Source organism: Bos indicus x Bos taurus, chromosome 3, assembly GCF_003369695.1.
Source record: "Bos indicus x Bos taurus breed Angus x Brahman F1 hybrid chromosome 3, Bos_hybrid_MaternalHap_v2.0, whole genome shotgun sequence".
Classification (NCBI taxonomy): domain Eukaryota; kingdom Metazoa; phylum Chordata; class Mammalia; order Artiodactyla; family Bovidae; genus Bos; species Bos indicus x Bos taurus.
In genome coordinates this window covers 112,682,208-112,703,027 of record NC_040078.1, presented here as the reverse complement: position 1 = coordinate 112,703,027, position 20,820 = coordinate 112,682,208, and the positions used below count along the sequence as shown (strand labels likewise).

At 41.8% G+C, this 20,820-nt stretch overlaps 1 protein-coding gene across 5 annotated transcripts in view; it reads right to left on the bottom strand.

Annotated features, from left to right (window-relative positions):
• Positions 1–20,820, bottom strand: part of GIGYF2 (GRB10 interacting GYF protein 2) — a 129,373-nt gene that overhangs the window by 13,338 nt on the left and 95,215 nt on the right. For all 5 annotated transcript variants that reach the window (XM_027537934.1, XM_027537936.1, XM_027537937.1 and 2 more), the window contains 8 exons: positions 20,065–20,156; positions 19,000–19,107; positions 17,535–17,635; positions 16,771–16,871; positions 14,769–14,930; positions 13,288–13,446; positions 8,240–8,476; positions 1,440–1,562 (listed from right to left, as the gene is read on the bottom strand). In XM_027537934.1, the coding sequence (XP_027393735.1) occupies positions 1,440–1,562; positions 8,240–8,476; positions 13,288–13,446; positions 14,769–14,930; positions 16,771–16,871; positions 17,535–17,635; positions 19,000–19,107; positions 20,065–20,156 (1,083 nt within the window). The remainder of the gene's footprint in view (positions 1–1,439; positions 1,563–8,239; positions 8,477–13,287; positions 13,447–14,768; positions 14,931–16,770; positions 16,872–17,534; positions 17,636–18,999; positions 19,108–20,064; positions 20,157–20,820) is intronic.

The following is a 20,820-nucleotide window of genomic DNA, read 5'->3' as shown; positions in this document are numbered from 1 at the left end:
AGCACACCAGTGCAGCAAGTCAAGCATGTTCAGATCTGAACAAGTTAGAGGGTCCTGGAAAGGACACTGCCAGGCAAAGAATGAAATAGAACTGTCGGATACTATCTGCTGGGTGGCACTTTATGCATTTTGAAGCGTGCACAGACTTAACTGTTCAAAGAAAATCAAATGAAAACACAAGGCAATTATTAACTTCTAACAGACAAAGATATGAACAAGAACCAAGACCTGTGATTCCAACTCTGATGACCATTATTTTTTTTTTTTATTTAGCAGGGACCAAAATTATTGGAAGAATTTCTAGCCTTGGAGGAGGAAGCTACACTCTGCTCTGTATCCAGCTGTTAACTTTTGAGAAAAGAGAGATGCTTTCAGAGAAAGCTCAGCCTTTTTTCTTTTGAAGGAGGGTAGGAAACATGGTAAATTTTAAGGTGAAGAAAGCTTTTAACCTACTGGGTGATGTCATGCACACCACACGGTGAACATGCACAGACGCTCTTCACGGCCTTTAGTGAACCACACCACCCAGATCCAGAATGACAGCTTGCATTCTCGAACACACTGACTGCTTTGCCTCAAATCATACCCATGTACAGTACTTCCATTAAGACTTAGTTACCTCATGCAACCTTCTCAGAGAGGCCTTCCCAGTCAGCACACCTAAAACTAGAGAATCAACTGCTACCCACCACCAATACTATCACTAACTCCCAATCTTCTTCCTACGCCCCTTTCCACTTTATTTTTCTTTCTGACACATATTGCCTTCTAGAACTCTGTATGTCTTTTCATGTCCCTGTCTCTTCAACTAAAAGTAAGCTTTATGGAGGGAGAGAATTCTGTCTGTCTGAGACTCAACTATATCCACACAAGCAGCAAACACACAATGGACAGATGGCACTCAGCTAGTGTATGCTGAGCCAAACCATTCCACTTCCTTGTTTTTTCCTTTCTGTCAAGAACTATGTTTTGCCGCCCCCCAGCCCCTTTCACTCTTTTGTATCCTCTCTATTCTAATGAGGAACTACAGGATGTAGACGAACAAGCAGAGAGATGGTATTTCTGTCATATTTTAAGGTTTTCTAGGTTAGTCAGAACCAAGTACCCTTTAGAGAAAAAAATTTCTGCATTGTAAGTGTCAAATTTTTAAGAGGCTATCCGCACAAAACTCATCCCCCATTCTGAAATACCCATGTAACTTTTGTTTCTGAGCTATTCTCTCAAGAGCCATGGTAAAGGAAACAGAACATTTCTGTACCCAATCTTAATGTTATTTCTATTAGAGCCTTCATACTTGCTAGTGACCATCATACAGGCTAAAGAGCTGAAAAATAAATATCTAATTCAGATACACAGCAACTCTGACAAGTAGCCACTAATCCAGAATGCACACTGGCTATTCTGAATCACCGATTGTCTAGATCACTTTTAAAATTTACCTCCTCTCGAAGCTGCCGTTCTCGTTCCTCTTCTAGTTTTTGGATTTCAGCCAATGATAGCGTTGCCTGGGACTGACATGCTGTCGTATTGGACTGCTGGCCCCACGTTGAAGAAGAAGGAAGCTAGCAAAAAAAGAAGGCAGAAGAGTTCATGCAGACACATGGCTAGGAAACGGAGGGGCAACAATGCATTGTGTACAGCCAGAACCTTCATGCTTCCCTCCGCTCCATTTATAACATTCAATTTAAACTGCCTTCTTCGATCCTTTTACATGACTACTCTACCAATCAGTTTTGCTTCTTTTACTTAATTTTCTCTTGTCACAAGATTATTTTAAAACAACTTAAAACACATCAATATTATTGTTGTTTTAGTCATAAGTGGTGTCCTACTCTTTTGCAATCCCATAGACTGTAGCCCGCCAGGCTTCTTTGTCCATGGGATTCTCCAGGCAAGAATATGGAATTGGGTTGCCATGTCCTCTTCCAGGGGTTTTTCCTGACCCGGGGATTGAAACCGCATCTCCTGCATTGGCAGGCAAGTTCTTTACCACTGAGCCACCAGGGAAGCCCAAAATACATCAATACACTTTTATCTGATTTACTCTCATGAAATTGCAAATTTGTTATACCTGCCACTGATATATACTCCAATATACAGCCATAAAGAGAGAGAATGAAACAAAAGAATCACTAAGTTTTTAATCCAAGGAGGTAATAAGGACACGATACCCTGTTCTGAAGGGAAAGCTGAGGTGGGCAGCTGATGCCAGGCACGGTTTTCAATCAGCCTTTCCCAGTAGGGAGTTAACCAGGCTGTGGCTTCTAGTCATGAGCACAAAATCGGTTTTAATCGATAATTCTGTTTTTCCTATCCCTTAAAATTATCGACTAAAATCAAGTGTACACATGAGTCCTGTATACTTTAGTGTTCTCAAAATTTTGATTATTTCTAAGGGAATTCCTTGGTCTTTCTGGGCCAGAAAAAGATTCACTCAATTTTCACACATCTTATGGCTCTTAAAAACAAAAACAACAAAAACCAAATTGAAACCAGATAATAAAAACAGCACGTGTGTGTGGATCAAAACAAAATGCCAAAATAGAAAGGTTCTTCAGTAGGAATCTCTAAAATTGGAACTGATGGGATAAGGGTAAAAGCAGCTTAAACTGTCAATGATGTTACTGGACAGCTCTCCAAACGAGAGCCCTCAACACTACTGAACATCCTCAACATACTGAGCACCCCTCAACATGTTCTGCCCAGTGGTGGGTAGTAAGGGCACTTCTCTTACACGCACCTGTGTTCTGGGAGGAGAGAGGTACAGCAGGGAGCTAAGAGAGAAAGACGGGGTACCAAGTAGGAAAAGTGGGGCACAAATAAACTCTTCCTCTCCATAGGAAATGACACATTTGGAAAGTCCTGTCAAAACTGCAGCAAGCATCACTCAGAAGGCCTGTAAAAACGGAGACATCCTGGTCCCCATGTTCAATGAATAGTCAAAGATAAAGGCAGAGAATTTGCATATTTTTGTAATTCTGATGCAATCAGTCAGCAACCACTGTTGTCTAAAATCCCAGTGGCTATATCACCCCACCATACCCAGGAACCAATCGCCAGTCCTCTGCAGCAGAAACTCAGCCAGCACCAAGAATAGATTCACTGCCTCCTGAAATGGCCTGTTCCCCTTACAGGCACCTCTGAAACCCTCCTTTATTTTGTGCCAAAATATACTTCACTGTACTTTCTGCTCATGATTCACAAGACTCTTCTCTGGAGTAATGCAGAACAAATCTAAGTCTCCTTCACATGACAGATCTCTATCATTTCCCTTAAGTCTTATTTGTGCATAAGAAATGCTATCCCATCACTCCATCAACACTGCCTCAGGGCATTTTCCAGTTCAACCAACATCCTGTACTGCCCAGAGAACTGAAGGTTGTCAATCACACTTTTCAGAACAACTCTCTCCCAAGTGACAAGCAAACAGTAGGGAATTTGGGACATTTTTGGACCCCTGAATGCCTAATATCCTTCACTGATACTTGAAAATTTACATTTGCCCCCTGCTCTGATACTGTTACCTTACTTTTTCAACACCATTTTTTAAGTAACATTTCTTTAAGAAGTATTAAGAACAATCCTTAAGAAATGTAAAAACAGAGAGTCTGTAGGACTTGTGCCCTGACTTAACGGCTCTCCCAACCTCCAGCTCAGCCAGCACTTCAGATGAGGGGAGCCAAGAACACAGGCCTCCCTCTTTCCCCTCGGCTGCCAGGCAGAGGGCTGGTTTCCCGGAAAGAGCACAATATTAGCAATTCTCATCCTGGCTCCAGCTGCCTGTTGCAAAGGCTAAGTTAGAGACAAGCACTGCTGAGATATGGGAGCTTGCTTATGTCTAGCCTCCACTTATGGAATGGAAACTGCATAGAGCTACTGAGACTGTTGTTTAGTTGCCAAGTCGTGTCTGACTCGTTTGCTACCCCATGGACTGCATGGTATTTCTCAGGCAAGAATATTGGAGTGGGCTGCCATTTCCTTCTCCAGGGGATCTTTCCGAGCCAGGGACTGAACCTGGGTGTCCTGAGACCATGGGGGCCCTGACTGCCACTGCCCTATAGTTTGAAAGGCAGAGGTTCCACGCCACCAGGAAAGGTAAGCCAAGGAGACCTGAGGCTCAGGTCCCTCCCCAAGGGCTTAACTGAAAAAGTGGGTGCCACTGTTCCGAGAGCAATTCCCTCCTAGCTCAGTAGGTAAAGAGTCTGCCTGTAACAATCAAACAGAGACCCAGGTTTGATTCCTGGGTCGGACCCGGAGAAGGAAATGGCAACCCACCCCAGTATTTCTGTCTGGAGCATCCCATGGACAGAGGAGCCTGGCGGGCTACAGTCCATGGGGTCACAAGAGTCGGACATGACTTAGCAACCAAACCACCACCACCACTGTTCTCAGCTCCAGAGCTGCGACTCAGGGAACTCTGGCCTTGAGGATGAGGTGGGAGGAACAGATCGGAATAGGGAGAGCTCCAGATCTCTTCTCAAAGGAAACTAACTTCATTAGCAACAGAGTGTGGAGAAGGAGGAGTAGAAGCCTAAGGGAACTTTCAACATCAGTGGATGTTGGGGTAAAAGGCAGTTAGGGGGTAACTGTCAGATTCACTGGAGACACAGGCTAAACTGTAGGCTGCTTCTTGGTCTCAGAATTTGCAGATAACATGATACAGAAAATCCTAATGAATTCACTAAGAAACTATTAATAAATCAGTCCAGCAAGACGGCAGGATATAAGCTCAGTATACAAAAATCAATTGCACATCTATACCCTTACAAAGAACAATCTGAAAATGAAATTTTGAAAATTTCACTTACAATGAAAGCAAGACAAGATACTTAAAAATAAATTTAACAAAAGAAGTACAAAAACTATACTCTTAAAAACTATAAAACAGAGAAAGAAGTTCAAGATCTAAATGAACATAAAAACATCTTATGTTTACAGATCAGAAGACTAAGTATTGTTAAGATACCAAAACTCCTCAAACTGATCTACAGAGTCAATGCAATTCCTATCAGAATCCCAGTTGGCTTCTTTGCAGAAACTGACAAACTCATTCTAAAATCCATATTAAATTTAAAGAAACACAGAAGAGCCAAAAATTTATGAGAAAAAGGAACAAATTGGGAGGACTCACTTTCTGATTCCAAACTTAACAACAAAGCAATAGTAATGTCAACACAGTGTATTACTAGCACAGTGATCATACAGATCACCTGTACGGAATTCAGAGTGCAGAAACAAATCTACGTGTCCAATTTTTTAAGGAGAATGCTGCAGCCATTCAATGGACAAACAATAGTCTTTTCAACAAATGGTGAAAATAGGACAATCGGATAAATGACAAGCAAAAGAATGAAGTCAAACCTTCACCTCACGTAATAGATTAGGGAGCTAAAACTACAAAGTCTTAGAAGAAAACATAGGATTCTGTACAACTATGACCTCAAATTTACTAATTCTTAGATATAACAAAAGAACAAGCGACAGAAGAAAAAAACAGATAATTGGGACTTCATCAAAATGTAAAACTTCTGTGCATCAAAGGACACTGTCAAGGAAGTGGGAAAAAACAAATAAGAGAAAATATTTTTAAATCATCTGATATGGAACTCAAATACCTAAAACATATAAAGAACTTAAAAAACTCAATAATAAAAAGAACCCAGTTTAAAAAATAGGTGAAGGACCTACATAGACATTTTTCCAAAGAAGATTTACAAATGGTCAATAAACACATAAAGAGATACTCAACATCATTAGTCATCGGGAAATTCAAACCAAAATCACTACAAGTTATCATTTCACACCTACTAGGATGGCTATAATCAAAAAGTCAGATAATACAGATTGATGAAGATGTGAAGAAACTTAAACCCTCAACCACTAAACACAAAACGGTGCAGCCATTTCAGAAAACAATCTGGCAGTTCCTTAAACCATTAAAGACACTGGCATCACATGACCTAGCAATTCAAGCGCTAGATATGAAGCCTAGATAGGAACCTCATGGCTCATTCTCCAGCAACTTCATTCTGCTCTCACAAACCCCCTCCATTCTCCAAACTGGCTGTTTGACGTTTATTTTTTTCTTTAAATTTAAATTTTCACTCCCTTCATGGCTCAGTTCGGAAGTTATCTTCTTTCAGGAAAGCTTCCCAAACGCCTCAGATGGGCAGTGGGTCTCACTTATCAGTGAGCATCAGAAGCCCTAGAGGGCTTATTCAAACACAACTGTTGGGTTCCATTTCCAAGAGGTTCTCATTCAGTAAGTCTGGGTAGGACCCAAGAATGTACCTGCCAGGCTGGATGAAATTCAAGCTGGAATCAAGATTGCCGGGAGAAATATCAATAGCCTCAGATATGTGGTGTGGCTCACACGATAAAGAATCTGCCTGAAATCCAGGAAACCCCAGTTCAATCCCAGAGTCAGGATGATCCCCTAGAGAAGGGAAAGGCTACCCATTCCAGTAGTCTTGTCTGGAGAATTCCATGGACAGAGGAGCCTGGGGGGCTACAGTCCATGGGGTTGCAAAGAGTCGGACACGACTGAGTGACTAAAACTTTTCACCTTCAAATATGCAAATGATATCACTCTAAAGGCAGAAAGTGAAGAGGAACTAAAGAACTTGTTGATTAGTGCGGAAGAGGAGAGTAAAAAAGCTGGCTTAAAACTCAACATTCAAAATACTAAGATCATAGCATCCAGTCCTATCACTTCATGGCAAACAGATGGGGAAAAAGTAGAAATAGCGACAGACTTTTTCTTGGGCTCCAAAATCACTGCAGACGGTGACTACAGCCATGAAATTCAGATACTTGCTCCTTAGAAGAAAAGCTATGACAAACCAAACCTAGACTGCATATTAAAAAGCAGAGACATCACTTTGCCGACAAAGTCCATATAAGTCAAACGTGTGGTTTTTGCAGTAGTTGTGTATAGATGCTCAAGAGTTGCATCATAAAAAAGGCTGAACGCCAGAGAATTGATGCTTTTGAACCACAGTGCTGGAGAGGACTCCTGAGAGTCCCTTGGACAGAAAGGAGATCAAACTAGTCAATCCTAAAGGAAATCAACCAAGAATATTCATTCAAAGGACTGATGCTGAAGCTGAAGCTCAAATACTTCAGCCACCTGATGCGAAGAGGTGACTCACTGGAAAAGACTTTGATGCTGGGAAAGACTGAGGGCAGGAGGAGGTGGAGGTGACAGAGGATGAGACAGTTGAATGGCATCATCAACTCAATGGACATGAGTTTGATCAAACTTTGGGAGATAGTGAAGGACAGGGAAGCCTGGCATGCTGCAGTCCATGGGGTCACAGAGTCAGACACAACTTAGCAACTGAACAATATCAACAAATTCCCAGGTGATCACACCCTGAGAACTACTGCTCCGAGCTCCCTCACTCACTGCACTTACTCCACTGTATTCCAATTTTCTGTTTATGTCTTTATCCTACGAGCTCCTTGAAGATAGGAGATACTAAGCCTCATGACCAGCCATATACTCCACGAGAAGTTTTGTAGACCCTACCATATATCTGCTCCTCCCTCTCCACTTACTCCTATTTCATCAACAGTTCTACTACTTTCCCAGTCACGGAAGGCCTACTATCTAAGAGCCATTCCAACTTTTGCCCTCATCCCTCAGATTCAGAGCATCACTAAGTCTTGCTCATTAATGTCAGCCAGTTCTCATCTTGGCCCTATTCATTCTCACCACCACCATCACACTCTCTTTACTGGTTTCCCAGTCTCACTTTCTACTATTTCAAATAAGGCTTTGAATTCTCCTAAAACCTCATTTTGCATACATCACCTCAATCCACCGTTCAATAACCATGTCAGCTATGTTTCAAGCCCTGTATGATGGTTCCTACTTACACACCCAAATGTTTGAGTTTCTGGCACTCATGAGTCTATGGGCTCTTTGGGGACAGTTGCCTTGTCTCATTTATTCTTGCCTTAGCACTGCTGAATTGATACAGTAGGTGCCAATGTTTAAATTTATGAACCATACAGATCCACTTGGTTTTTGCTTATGTTGCTGCTCATGTAGTAGCCTCTTTTACTTATTCTTCCCTTCTCTAAATGCATCGTTATATTTTGCTGATCAAAAAACCAAAGTCTCAATATTTAACATAAAGAATAGTTTATGCTATCGCACTGCCAGCATCCACCCAACCACAAATGCAGGCAAGCAGCTCCTCTGACCGGTGGCCTGGTCGGCGCCTGGCTTTACCTTCATCTGAGCCAGCTGCTGCTGCTGCTGCTGCTGCTGCAGCCTCCGGAGAGCCTCCTGCTGCTGCTGCCTCTGGCGCAGCAACTCCTTCTGCCGCTGGAGCTCCAGCTCTTTCCGCTTCCGCTCCTCCTCCTCGTGCCGCAGCCTGGCTGCCTCCTCTTCCATCCGTAGCCGGTTCTCCTCTAACCGACGCTGGGCTTCCTCTTCTTCCCGGGCCCATTTCGCAGCCTCCTCTTCCTTCCCAGAAGGAAAAGTAAATAATAAAATTTAATTATGTTTTAAAACAAACCTGAGTCAGTTTTCAAGGCTTCGGTCAGAGGCGTGCTTACCGGATAACATCATGCTTCATTTATTTCCTAATTTCTACATAAAAGGAACATCACTTTGGACATTTGTGGTAATACTGATCTCTAAGAGATCACCACAACCTCAGGCAAGATCCCTTGAACCTGCTCCAACCCTGAGGCAGAGCCAGCTCCTCAGGGTGCTGGGTGCAGAGAGCTGTCAGGACCTGCAAGGAAACTATCTGAAAAGCCTCAGCCAATGCCGGACCCAAAGCGACTTCACAAAACCACTTAATTCCATCTGAGGGTCTCACCCCTGGTGGCTCACAGGTCCCTGGGAGATCTCCCCCTCACACATCCTCTACCCCTCTACTACTTTCAGCAGTACCTGGATCATTTTCTTTCTGCTTCTCTCCCTCAAAACCATTCCATGTGCCCCCTGGAGTTCTCCTGGCCTCCCTCGGTGGAGGCTGGTTACAGCCCTTGCAAAGCTCTATCTTATCCGGGCAGCACATGATCCTCCATTCTCCAGAACTCAGGACAGACATCAGCCACTCTACGAGGACTTTCTTTGCCTTCAGGAGGTAGATGTCCCCTGTGTCTTTTGCTTACACTCAACTATACTTTGTCCTCCTCTCTCTGGATGCTCTTGGCCAACCGGTGACAGCAACTATTATTACCTATGCAGCAACCATTCCTTTCGGTCTTCTTTGTAGAGAAGAGTCTCCTGTCACATCCAAGGTTTAAAATGCCAAGCTTTGCTTTTTAAGCTTCCAGTGTAAATTGGGACAACCATGTAATCTAATTTAGGCCAAAGGGCTGATTCTAGAAAAGATATTCTTCCCAGAGGAAAGGCAAGAAGCCCGAGAGAAGGGCCACACCCTTCCTGGGTACAGTATGGTATCCAACACTACCAACCATCAGGTAAAAAACATGCACTTAAAAGTCAGCACAGCATGACATGGCAGAGCAGAGTGTGAACCGTGAGGGAAGAAGGCAGCACACCAGGACATGAAAGGAGGAGCACGCGAAGCACCTGGACTCTCAGCCATATCACTGAGTCACTGAAGTTCATGTTCAGCTGCCTTATCTCCAGATTACCTCGATAGGTGAGGCAATAATGTTATCTGCTGTTTTAGCCAATTTTAGGTCAATATTTTGATTTTTCAGTTGAAAGATCTACAATGTGGCATTTATTTCTTGTAAAATCATTACCTACATAATCTGTGAGCTTCTTGAGGGCAGAAACAATTTCTCAGAAAGTTTTGGACTTGAGCAGGAAACAATCACAGTAACTAGCATATGGTATATTATCAGAATATATTAACTGTTGAATAAATAAACCAAATAATGCATTAACATACACTCTAACCTGGAAATTATCTACCTCTGAAGAATTTAGATTTCTCTAAAAGAGTTTCAATTAAGAACTTAAGCAAAAGCAGGTAATCTCTAGTTTTGTGTCAATCTAACCAACAAACAAAAACCTACATCTGTAAGTGTGGACTGCTGAACGTGGTGACTTCCTTCCAAAGAATACAGTAAAGGGGAAAAGTATGGTGGAGAACCCGATAAGCACTACTAAAGCCAGGAGATCAATGTCACCATTAATAACCACACATCATGGTGCTAATATATACCCTTGGCATGTGATGAAAATGGTACTTTACCTCTGTGATCTTTTCCCAACACCCCCAACGCCAGTTTAATTATGGGAAAAAAAAAAACTTCAAAAAAACTCTGATAGAGGGTTACCCTACAATATACTGATCAGTATTCCTTAAAGTGGCTTAACTCAAAAAAAAAAAAAAAAAAATCTGAGAAACTGTCATGGCCAAGAACAAGCTAAGGAGACAGGACAACTAAACGCAAGATTCTGAATGAAATCCTCAAACAGAAAAGGGACATGAGGGGAAAACTGAAGAAAAGCTTTTTTAGTTAATAAAAATGCATCGATATTAATTTAGTAACGTGTCAGCATTGGTTTATCATAATTAATGTACCATAATAATGTAAACTAGTAAGCAGGAAACTGTACTACCATCCCAATTTTTCTGAAGATCTAACACTGTTCTAAAAATAGAATCCACTAATAAAAAATCTATTACTGTTCTTAAACATTAAAGCAAAATGCTGCAGAGGTCCTGGCTGCACTGGACTTAGGTAGTAGCCACTGCTGTGTGATCTCACAGCTACACTAAGCAGCAGAGAACTACACGCTCTAATGGTGCAGATGAGGGAGAACCCTAAGGCAACGAGGTGTCAACCTCCACATCAAACGTTTGGTTTTTTAAGAGCAGCCCTTCTTCGATTACTTTGGTGCTATTTTTTGTCTGTTTTGATTCCTTGACATCTTGCTCAGCTTTTATAATTACATGTGGGATAGCTATTACAAAAGTATTAAGAGCGTCTCTTTGGCATTGCCTCTCTTTGGGACTGGAATGAAAACTGACCTTTTCCAGTCCTGTGGCCACTGCTGAGTATTCCAAATTTGCTGGCACATTGAGTGCAGCACTTTCACAGCATCATCTTTCAGGATTTGAAATAGCTCAACTGGAATTCCATCACCTCCACTAGCTTTCTTCGTAGTGATGCTTTCTAAGGCCCACTTGACTTCACATTCCAGGATGTCTGGCTCTAGGTCAGTGATCACACTATCGTTATTATCTGGGTTGTGAAGATTTTTTTTGTACAGTTCTTCTGTGTATTCTTGCCACCTCTTCTTAATATCTTCTGCTTCTGTTAGGTCTATACCATTTCTGTCCTTTATTGAGCCCATCTTTGCATGAAGTATTCCCTTGGTATCTCTAATTTTCTTGAAGAGATCTCTAGTCTTCCCCATTCTGTTGTTTTCCTCTATTTCTTTGCACTGATTGCTGAGGAAGGCTTTCTCCTTGCTATTCTTTGGAACTCTGCATTCAGATGTTTATATCTTTCCTTTTCTCCTTTGCTTTTCACTTCCCTTCTTTTCACAGCTATTTGTAAGGCCTCCCCAGACAGCCATTTTGCTTTTTTGCATTTCTTTTCCATGGGGATGGTTTTGATCTCTGTCTCTTGTACCATGTCACGAACCACCATCCATAGTTCACCAGGCACTCTATTTATCAGATCGAGTCCCTTAAATCTATTTCTCACTTCCACTGTATAATCATAAGGGATTTTAGGTCATACCTGAATGGTCTAGTGGTTTTCCCTACTTTCTTCATTAAGTCTGAATTTGGCAATAAGGAGTTCATGATCTGAGCCACAGTCAGCTCCCGGTCTTGTTTTTGCTGACTGTATAGAGCTTCTCCATCTTTGGCTGCAAAGAATATAATCAATCTGATTTCAGTGTTGACCATCTGGTGATGTCCATGTGTAGAGTCTTCTCTTGTGTTGTTGGAAGAGGGTGTTCGCTATGACCAATGCGTTCTCTTGGCAAAACTCTATTAGCCTTTGCCCTACTTCATTCTATATTCCAAGGCCAAATTTGCCTGTTACCCCAGGTGTTTCTTGACTTCCTACTTTTGCATCCCAGTCCCATATAATGAAAAGGACATCTTTTTTGGGTGTTAGTTCTAAAAGGTCTTGTAGGTCTTCATAGAACGTTCACCTTCAGCTTCTTCAGCGTTACTGGTTGGGGCACAGACTTGGATTATTGTGATACTGAATGGTTTGCCTTGGAAACAAACAGAGATCATTCTGTCAGTTTTGAGATTGCATCCAAGTACTGCATTTCAGACTCTTTTGTTGACCATGATGGCTACTCAATTTCTTTTAAGGGATTCCTGCCCACAGTAGTAGATATAATCGTTATCTGAGTTAAATTCACCCATTCCAGTCCATTTGAGTTCGCCGATTCCTAGAATGTCGACGTTCATTCTTGACATCTCCTGTTTGACTAATTCAATTTGCCTGGATTCATGGACCTAACATTCCAGGTTCCTATGCAATATTGCTCTTTACAGCATTGGACCTTGCTTCCATCACCAGTCACATCCACAACTGGATATTGTTTTTGCTTTGGCTCCATCCCTTCATTCTTTCTGGAGTTATTTCTCCACTGATCACTGCAGACAGTGATTGTAGCCATGAAATTAAAAGACGCTTACTCCTTGGAAGGAAAGTTATGACCAACCTAGATAGCATATTCAAAAGCAGAGATCTTACTTTGCCAACAAAGATCCGTCTAGTCAAGGCTATGGTTTTTCCTGTGGTCATGTATGGATGGGAGAGTTGGACTGTGTAGAAGGCTGAGCACCCAAGAATTGATGCTTTTGAACTGTGGTGTTGGAGAAGACTCTTGCGAGTCCCTTGGACTAAAGGAGATCCAACCAGTCCACTCTAAGGGAGATCAGTCCTGGGTGTTCATTGGAAGGACTGATGCTGAGGCTGAAACTCTAATACTTTGGCCACCTCATGTGAAGAGTTGACTCACTGGAAAAGACCCTGATGCTGGGAGGGATTGGGGGCAGGAGGAGAAGGGGACGACACAGGATGAGATGGCTGGATGTCATCACCGACTCGATGCACATGAGTTTGGGTGAACTCTGGGAGTTGGTGATGGACAGGGAGGCCTAGCGTGCTGCAATTCGTGGGGTCGCAAAGAGTTGGACACGACTGAGGGACTAAACTGAACTGAACTGAAGAGCCACTCAGATCTCTTTTGGTAACTTTCAGCAACCTGAAAAAGCTTTAGATGGGCTCTCCTAAAATCCTAATACTTTCTTAATCACTAATTCCTAGCTTCAAAGAAGAAATGAGGAGAGCAAGCCCTCTGATCACCTGCTTGCGTAACAATTCCTCTTGCTTCCGCCTCTCCTCCTCTTCTCGCCTCCTCTCCTCCAGTCTCCTAAGAGCTTCTTCCTGCTGCTGTCTCTCTTCCTCTTCTCGCTGTCGCCTTAAAGCAATTTCTTGTTCCCTCTGGCGTCGCAGAGCTTCTTCCTGAATTAAAGAGGGTATGTGTGAGTGTGTGCATACCCTTCTGTGCATCTCAACTAATATGTTATCAATATGTTATAATTTGAAAAGAAATAGACTATGTGCTGCTAAGACTCTGTCAACAGTAAATATAAAACATATCTAACCAACATCTGGGGTAAAAAGTGTTCATGTGAGCTGGGGAATAGGCATATTAAGAGTCAAAATAATTTGTACTTAAAATATTAATCGTTAAACAGCACTACGTTAAACAGAACTACAGTGTTAAGTTCACCCTGGTTTCAATGTTAGCACCATCATTTCCTGATTAACGCCAGTAAGGACTCAAGTTTTGGTTTCTCTGTTGCTACCAATAGTCCTGATTTTTCTTAATCAACTGAGAACCTAAGTCAGCAGCAAAAACACCTGGTGAGTAGAGATAAGTTCTCCAGTCAGGTATGGAATAAAGCCCCATGTCACAGAACATGTTCTCAAGAACTAAAGTCCTATGGATATTAAATATACAGAAAAGGGTCCCACTGTCAGAATAACTCAGGAAGAAATCCTAAGCAAACAGAATGAAACAGATGCCTTTGCTGTCACACTTCTTAAAGTCCTTACATACTAGTGTAGAGTGTGACTCTAAGAAATATTAGCAGTTCTAATCTAATCTCAGCATGGGCTTCCCTTGTGGCTCAGCTGGTAAACAATCCACCTGCAATGTGGCAGACCTGGGTTTGATGCATGGGTTGGGAAGATCCCCCAGAGAAAGGAAAGGCTACCCACTCCAGTATTTTGGCCCGGAGAATTCCATGGAGGACATGGATGCTTGTTTTTCAGTTCTTATGGCAAAAAACAAGGAAATAGGTAGTAAAGGCTAGACATGCTAGGCTGTTACAAAGTAGATTCTTTCAAATGGGATCTTTAAAAGCCTGAGGAGAAAACAGTCTAAGGCACATAATAAAGAATTCCTCAAAAAGAAATACAAATGGTTGAGAAACATGAAAAACGTTTAGTGTCACTGGTTATAAATACTTTAAGATTTAATTATTTCTCAAATCTAACTGGTTTATAAAACCCCAGGAGATATGTGAAAGCCATCAATTCTAATGATTTACTAGAACTGATGAATATCCCTCCAGTAGCTATTAATGGATAACAGACATTTCTCCTGAAGGAAGTGAGTGCCCTAACATTCTAACCCCCGTCCTGCTGAGAACTCCCCAATGCCTTAGGAAAGCCCTCTCCAGGAAAACTAGGACCTGTGAGATGACGGGAGAACAGGTATCCTGGAGGCCCGCCCTCTTTTTGCACCGATTCTACAGGCAGAGTTCTCAGAGACACACCTGTTTCCTTCGGGCAAGCTCTTCTTCCTCCCGCCTTTTCCTTTCTTCCTCCTGCTGTCTCCGAAGAATTTCCTCCTGTTGTCTCCGGAGTTCTTCTTGCCTCTTTCGCTCCTCCTCTTCCCGTTTCGCCCTCATTTCTGCCTCTCTCCTCTCCTGCTCCAGCTGAGGTTACACAAGGGTACTCTTAGAAACTTGAAGCCAAACACAGGAACACGCCACATCATGACCAGTACTGTCAGGAGCTGGTCCATGAAGACACGACCATTCACTCAGTTACGTGTGGAGCAACTGGGGAATGAGAACTCTGAGAGCGCTCTGAGCTCTGCAGTCACAGATCAGTGGAGTTTCACGCTCTTCTCCACTAAATGCTCTTGCCTCCACTCTGCCACCTACGCCTCTGCTCTGCACTACCACTACACCACATCTCCCACCTGCAGGGAGGGCAGCTGGCCTAACAGTAACACCAGAGGCTCTTGGGTTGGCATTTCTTTGTTCATCCCTACAAAGGATTTTCTGATTGAAGATCTTACAGTGTCTAACCAAGTTTCAGCTGAAATGTCACAAAAGCTGCTAGTATGAAAAACTACAGAATTCTTTAAAAATCTGAGGACCAACCACTTCATAAACTCCATCCTGTAGAGCTCCCGAGTACTGGTCAAATCCAGCCCTGAGACTCCAGTTCTATTGCCACACATACAACTCAGGCCTTTACTTTCTCATGCACGTTCCTACAAGTCCATCACCTGGCTTCCCATCATCCAGTTTTGCCCATGGTCCCCAACTCAACATCTGACTCTCCCAGGCTTACATTTAACACCATTCTTCACTTCGAAAATAAATCCTAAGTCTTGAACGTGACACAGGCAAGTTACTGGCCTGCCTCATCTTTAATCTCTCTCATCATTTATTCTTCAGACATACCAGCTCCAGGCTAGACCAAGTTATTTAACTGTCTCCTGTGCCAAGATGTTCACATATACTTCTAGCCTTTACAGGTCTTGCTTCCTTCAACTGCAGTTTAATTTTCACTTTACTGTCAATCCCAAATCCTGCAACTGAAATAACTCCTACTATCCTTTAAGTGACATTAGCTCAGGAATCACTGTCTATTCAAGTGTCATCCAATTTCTGATCCCCACCTCCCCTACTAGGAAGCTGGCCCACGTGCTTTCTTGTGCTCCTTGTCCGTGTCCACATCCTGCCTATCCCTGACACACATGTGCACACAGACAAGAACACAAGGTTTCATCAGCTACGTGTTCAAAGCACAAAGCACGGAGGAATAAGAACAGACTCAAAAACTGTTGGAACTCTGGTCTGTCAACTCATATGGAGATAGATCTTGACCACGAACTCTTTTCATGTTCTGGGCACTCTAAAGATACTATCACTACCTCAGGGGATAAGAACGCACTAAATATAAAATAGAAATAAGATTCTCTCCGAGGCATGAGAACCCAGAAATCATTACAATGACACCAGGCGTTGACAGGCAACCTCTCTGGCAGGTATTAAAACCAAAATTCAAGATTGTTAGCTCCTCCAAAGTATGCAAATGGAACACATAATGTAATGTTAACATTGAGCTTTTTAGCTGTATGTCTTGGACTCTAGAGTGCAAATAAACACCACCATAAAGATTCAATGTGGGAACTCAAGCCTCAGATCAAGGGTCTAATAAGCAATATAGTGGATATTTTCTTATGGTCTTATAATAAGCAATTATCATGAAAGATGTAATATATGACCGTGATCATTAATGTGTCAACAAACCCATACTGACTGACTTAATTTAAACTTGTTACTTTTAACTGTTTTGAGGCCTTTTGGAGGGGAAGGCAGCACAGTAAGGAGAGAGTGTGAATGTGCTTATACCAGCTACATAGCTGTGAATTTAAAGGAATAATGTGTGAGCAGCTACAGTGATACAGGTATCAATAAGCAAATGTCTATGTCCTGCAGCTGGAAAGCAGGCACTGCTATGGCAGAATGAGATGCAGACCTTCGCAGCTTTGGCCTTCTCCATCTGCTGAAGCTGTTCAAGGGCAGGTGCTGGAGTCGCGGGGTCAAGGGGAAGATCCCATACGCTACCGCCTTCCCAAACTGGAAGACAGGAAGGAATAGAGGTGATGGGTATGAGAGCTGACACACACGGCTAAATATCCAGAAGCATAAAGAAGCTGCTCTCCTGTCCCAGAGCGAGCTTCATCGCAAGGGTCTGCTCTGCTTCTAAACACACTGAACTACCAGCAGGCTCTAGTTTATAACAATACCCGTCTGCATATCCAGAAGGAAAGAAAGCACTAGGCAAAAAGATGAGAAAATGAGGCAACAACAGCAGCCTTTTCTATTTCCTAAATTTCTGGGTACCTACAGTGGTAAGTTACACATCAATCCTTGACTCAAAAGAATAGGTCATCATTACTTATGTTTTTATTTATGCTTTTTCTCCAACGATTAAAGACAATTTAAAAGACTTTTCTACAATGGGTTAGGACAATGTTTTTTTAAAAAAAAAAAGAGGAGGCTCAAGTTCAGGAAATCTATCTACTAAAGAATTTCCAGCAACTCCTTAAGAGCTATTTTCAATCCTTTGCTGGGACCTATTAAAAAAATAAAAATTTCCTTTAAAAACCACTTTTCATTAATATTCACTACAAAGCAGTCCCAAAATTGATTTAAAAAAAAATAACAAAAAACTCAATTATAAAAGTTATTAGAATCTAAATCCTTGGAGCTATACTAAAGGCCAATCTAAGTTTTTACCTGTAGGCTGTGAGGGTGCTGGCTGGAGTTCCCAGATAGAACCAGTATCTGGCACTGACACAGACCTAGTTACTGAGGGAATGATGTTCTGATCAGATATTCTGCAAAAGGGAAATTAGAAAATTAACAAAATTAACTTGTTCTTGTGATTCAAGAAAATAGATAAAGAAGTATTTTCAGATTATCTGTAGGTTTTCAAGGTTCAGTTCAGTTCAGTCGCTCAGTCGTGTCCGACTCTTTGCGACCCCATGAATCGCAGCACGCCAGGCCTCCCTGTCCATCACCAGCTCCTGGAGTTCACGCAAACTCATGTCCATTGAGTTGCTGATGCCATCCAGCCATCTCATCCTCTGTCGTCCCCTTCTCCTCCTGCCCCCAATCCCTCCCAGCATCAGAGTCTTTTCCAATGAGTCAACTCTTCACATGAGGTGACCAAAATATTGGAGTTTCAGCCTCAGCATCAGTCCTTCCAATGAACACCCAGGACTGGTGTCCTTTAGGATGGTCTGGTTGGATCTCCTTGCAGTCCAAGGGACTCACACGAGTCTTCTCCAGCACCACAGTTCAAGGTTACTTAGCCAAAAAACTTCACTGTTTTAACTAAAATATTTAACCAAAACATTTAGGAAAGAAAAAAGGATACACGCAAAGTAATCACATTTCTGGACTCCTCAAAGTATTGGCAAATTTTGATTTCCAAATAATAGATATGCCTGCTGTCTTTAAAAAATTCATTAAGAGTCACAGAGGCAGCATTTATCATGAAAAAAACTCATAGACCATAAGTCAAAAGGTATGCATTTTATAGTTCAGTCTCTGAAGTTTTCTGCGTATTATGTCAACTAAGTCCTTTACCTGCTCTGACTCCCAGTTTGCCCATCTTTAAAACTAAGACCTTAACATGATCTAACCTGCCTATCTTACAGAATGGGTTACGGCTCAAGGGAAAAATATGAAAGGTTTTGGTTAAATTGGACAGTAAAGTTTTTAAGAGCAATGACTAACACCTTTGCGGGAGATAAATACTACCCTGAATGATAATCTGAAACAGCAGGAACTTAAGATTTTTAGCATGGTTTCCATGTCTTTAGACCCACTTTAATGGCTACTGGGTCTGGAAAAGTGTAACTCTATGTGGCACTGTTAATATCGTTCCTGAAATATTACAGGTAAAAATGAGATTAAATTTCTCGACCACAAACTTTTTTCTTGCTAAGTCCATGAGACTACACTGCTTTTCAAGTGTTCTTAGTATTCTTTGGTTATTATGCAAATTTTATCCTCTGAGTAAAAAGACCAAATAAATCCTTTGTTAGTTATTTTTTAAACTATGTTCTTACACACAACACAAAGATAGGCGTTTTGTGTGGCTATTTTGATACTAAACTTCACAGATTAAAAATTTCCTTTTCTCTCTTTGTTTAAAACACACACAACGTGACACACCATGCAAACAAGCACCGACCTCATCTTCAGCGCCTGGAACTGCTGGAGAAGAAGCGCCAACTGCTGCTGCTGCTGGGAAGACAGCGCTGCTTTCTGCTGCTGGGCCAGAACCTGCGCATACTGTTGTCTTCAAAAAGTAAGACACGGTATAACCTGTCTACCCACATTTAGTTCACTTCACAGAGACATTACAAGACAAAGTTCAGCCCCCACACCAACAAAAGAAAACCCCATTAGAAATCAATATCAAATATATTTTTACAATACTTCACAATAGTCACACAAACAGTTCAATACGTTATTCTTGAAAGAACTAAACTAACAGATGACATGCTGCTGAGTGAAAATAGAAAAAAAATTAAAGAAATGTCAAAAACTGGAAAACTCCTTTAGGATGTTAATAACCTTTTATCAGAAAATAAAACAGGTTCAAACTAATAGCTATTTCCACATGAAGAACTCTGTGCAAAAATAAAATCCCACTTGTATAAAAATCCTCAAATTTATAAGTTTTGGCTCGGAAAATTTTAGGTTAACAATTTTTTCACTAGAACAGAGGTGGACAATTTTTTCCTGTAAAGAGCCAGATAATACACAAACACATGGGTATGACTCAGCGCCAATAAAACTCTGCTTAGGAAAACAGGTCGCCATTCAGTCTGCCAACCTGTGCACCAGATGATAGTAAATCTTACTTCTTCCACGAAAGGGACTCACAATCTAAGTGATTCCATACCACTACTAATAGCATAAACTTTTACTTCTTTTCTGCCTTCACATCTACTTTTTCTCTGTGGCAAAGCTGAGCCATCCAGAAGGCAATTAATTCTTAAAATCACTGATTCTTGCTTTAGCAGCTAAATATATTGCAAAATTAGTTATGTGTCACCTTCTGCAAACTTCCAATATTTAAGAAGCAAGCTAAGACCAAACTTAGGATGTACAGTGGCACTATGCCACTAGCTGGGTGATCGAAGTATCCTATAAACTGAGATTTCTGCTGGAAAAGGTGAAATTTGGGAGCAGATTACATCTGAAGGCCCTTTTGGTGCTACAGTGCACCCCACCACATTACTGCTCTTACTGTATTAGGAATTGCTGATACTGAAGGTGCTGCATCTGGTACAAGGCTGTGAGTTCCTGCTGCCTGGTCAGTCGTTCCTGGTCCAGCTCTCCCTGGGAGTGAAGGGGTAGAGGAAAGAAATACCAGTAAATAAAGTGAAAGAGCCTAAAAGCCATTTAGTACTCCTAGACTTCTTTTTGCCCCCCTTAACTATTAAAAAAAAAAAAAGTCAGGCACCTTTGGAAACGAAGCAGTGCCATCTAGTGGAAGGAGGTGGTGTTGGCACTGTAAGAGATTCCCTGAGGTGGGAAAGGGTCCCTATTTAGCTTTTCTTCTCTCTCGCCCTTGAGGCTGAACATTGTTCCGTAATCCAGAGTTCATACTATAACTAAAAAATAACAACCAGGGATCTCCCTGGTGGTCCAGTGGTTAAGACTCCGTGTTCTAAGGCAGGGGGCCAGGGTTTGATCCCTGGTCAGGGAACTATATCCCACATGCTGCAACTGAAGATTCGGAGTGTCACAACTAAGACTGGCACAGTCAAACAAATAATTAAAAAAAAAAAAAAAAAATCGTTCTCCCAATCTTAAAAGTGACTTATAAACTTGGAGATTATGTAAAAATTAGAGAAGCAGGACAAAACAGAACGGAGTAAAATTAAATGCTATGGTAAGACTTTTACAGTAGCACATAACAAATACAGGGAGCCAATGTATGTCTTCTTAAAGAGGATGAGACATTTAAAATGAAATGGAATATAAAAGAGCTTTCACAACT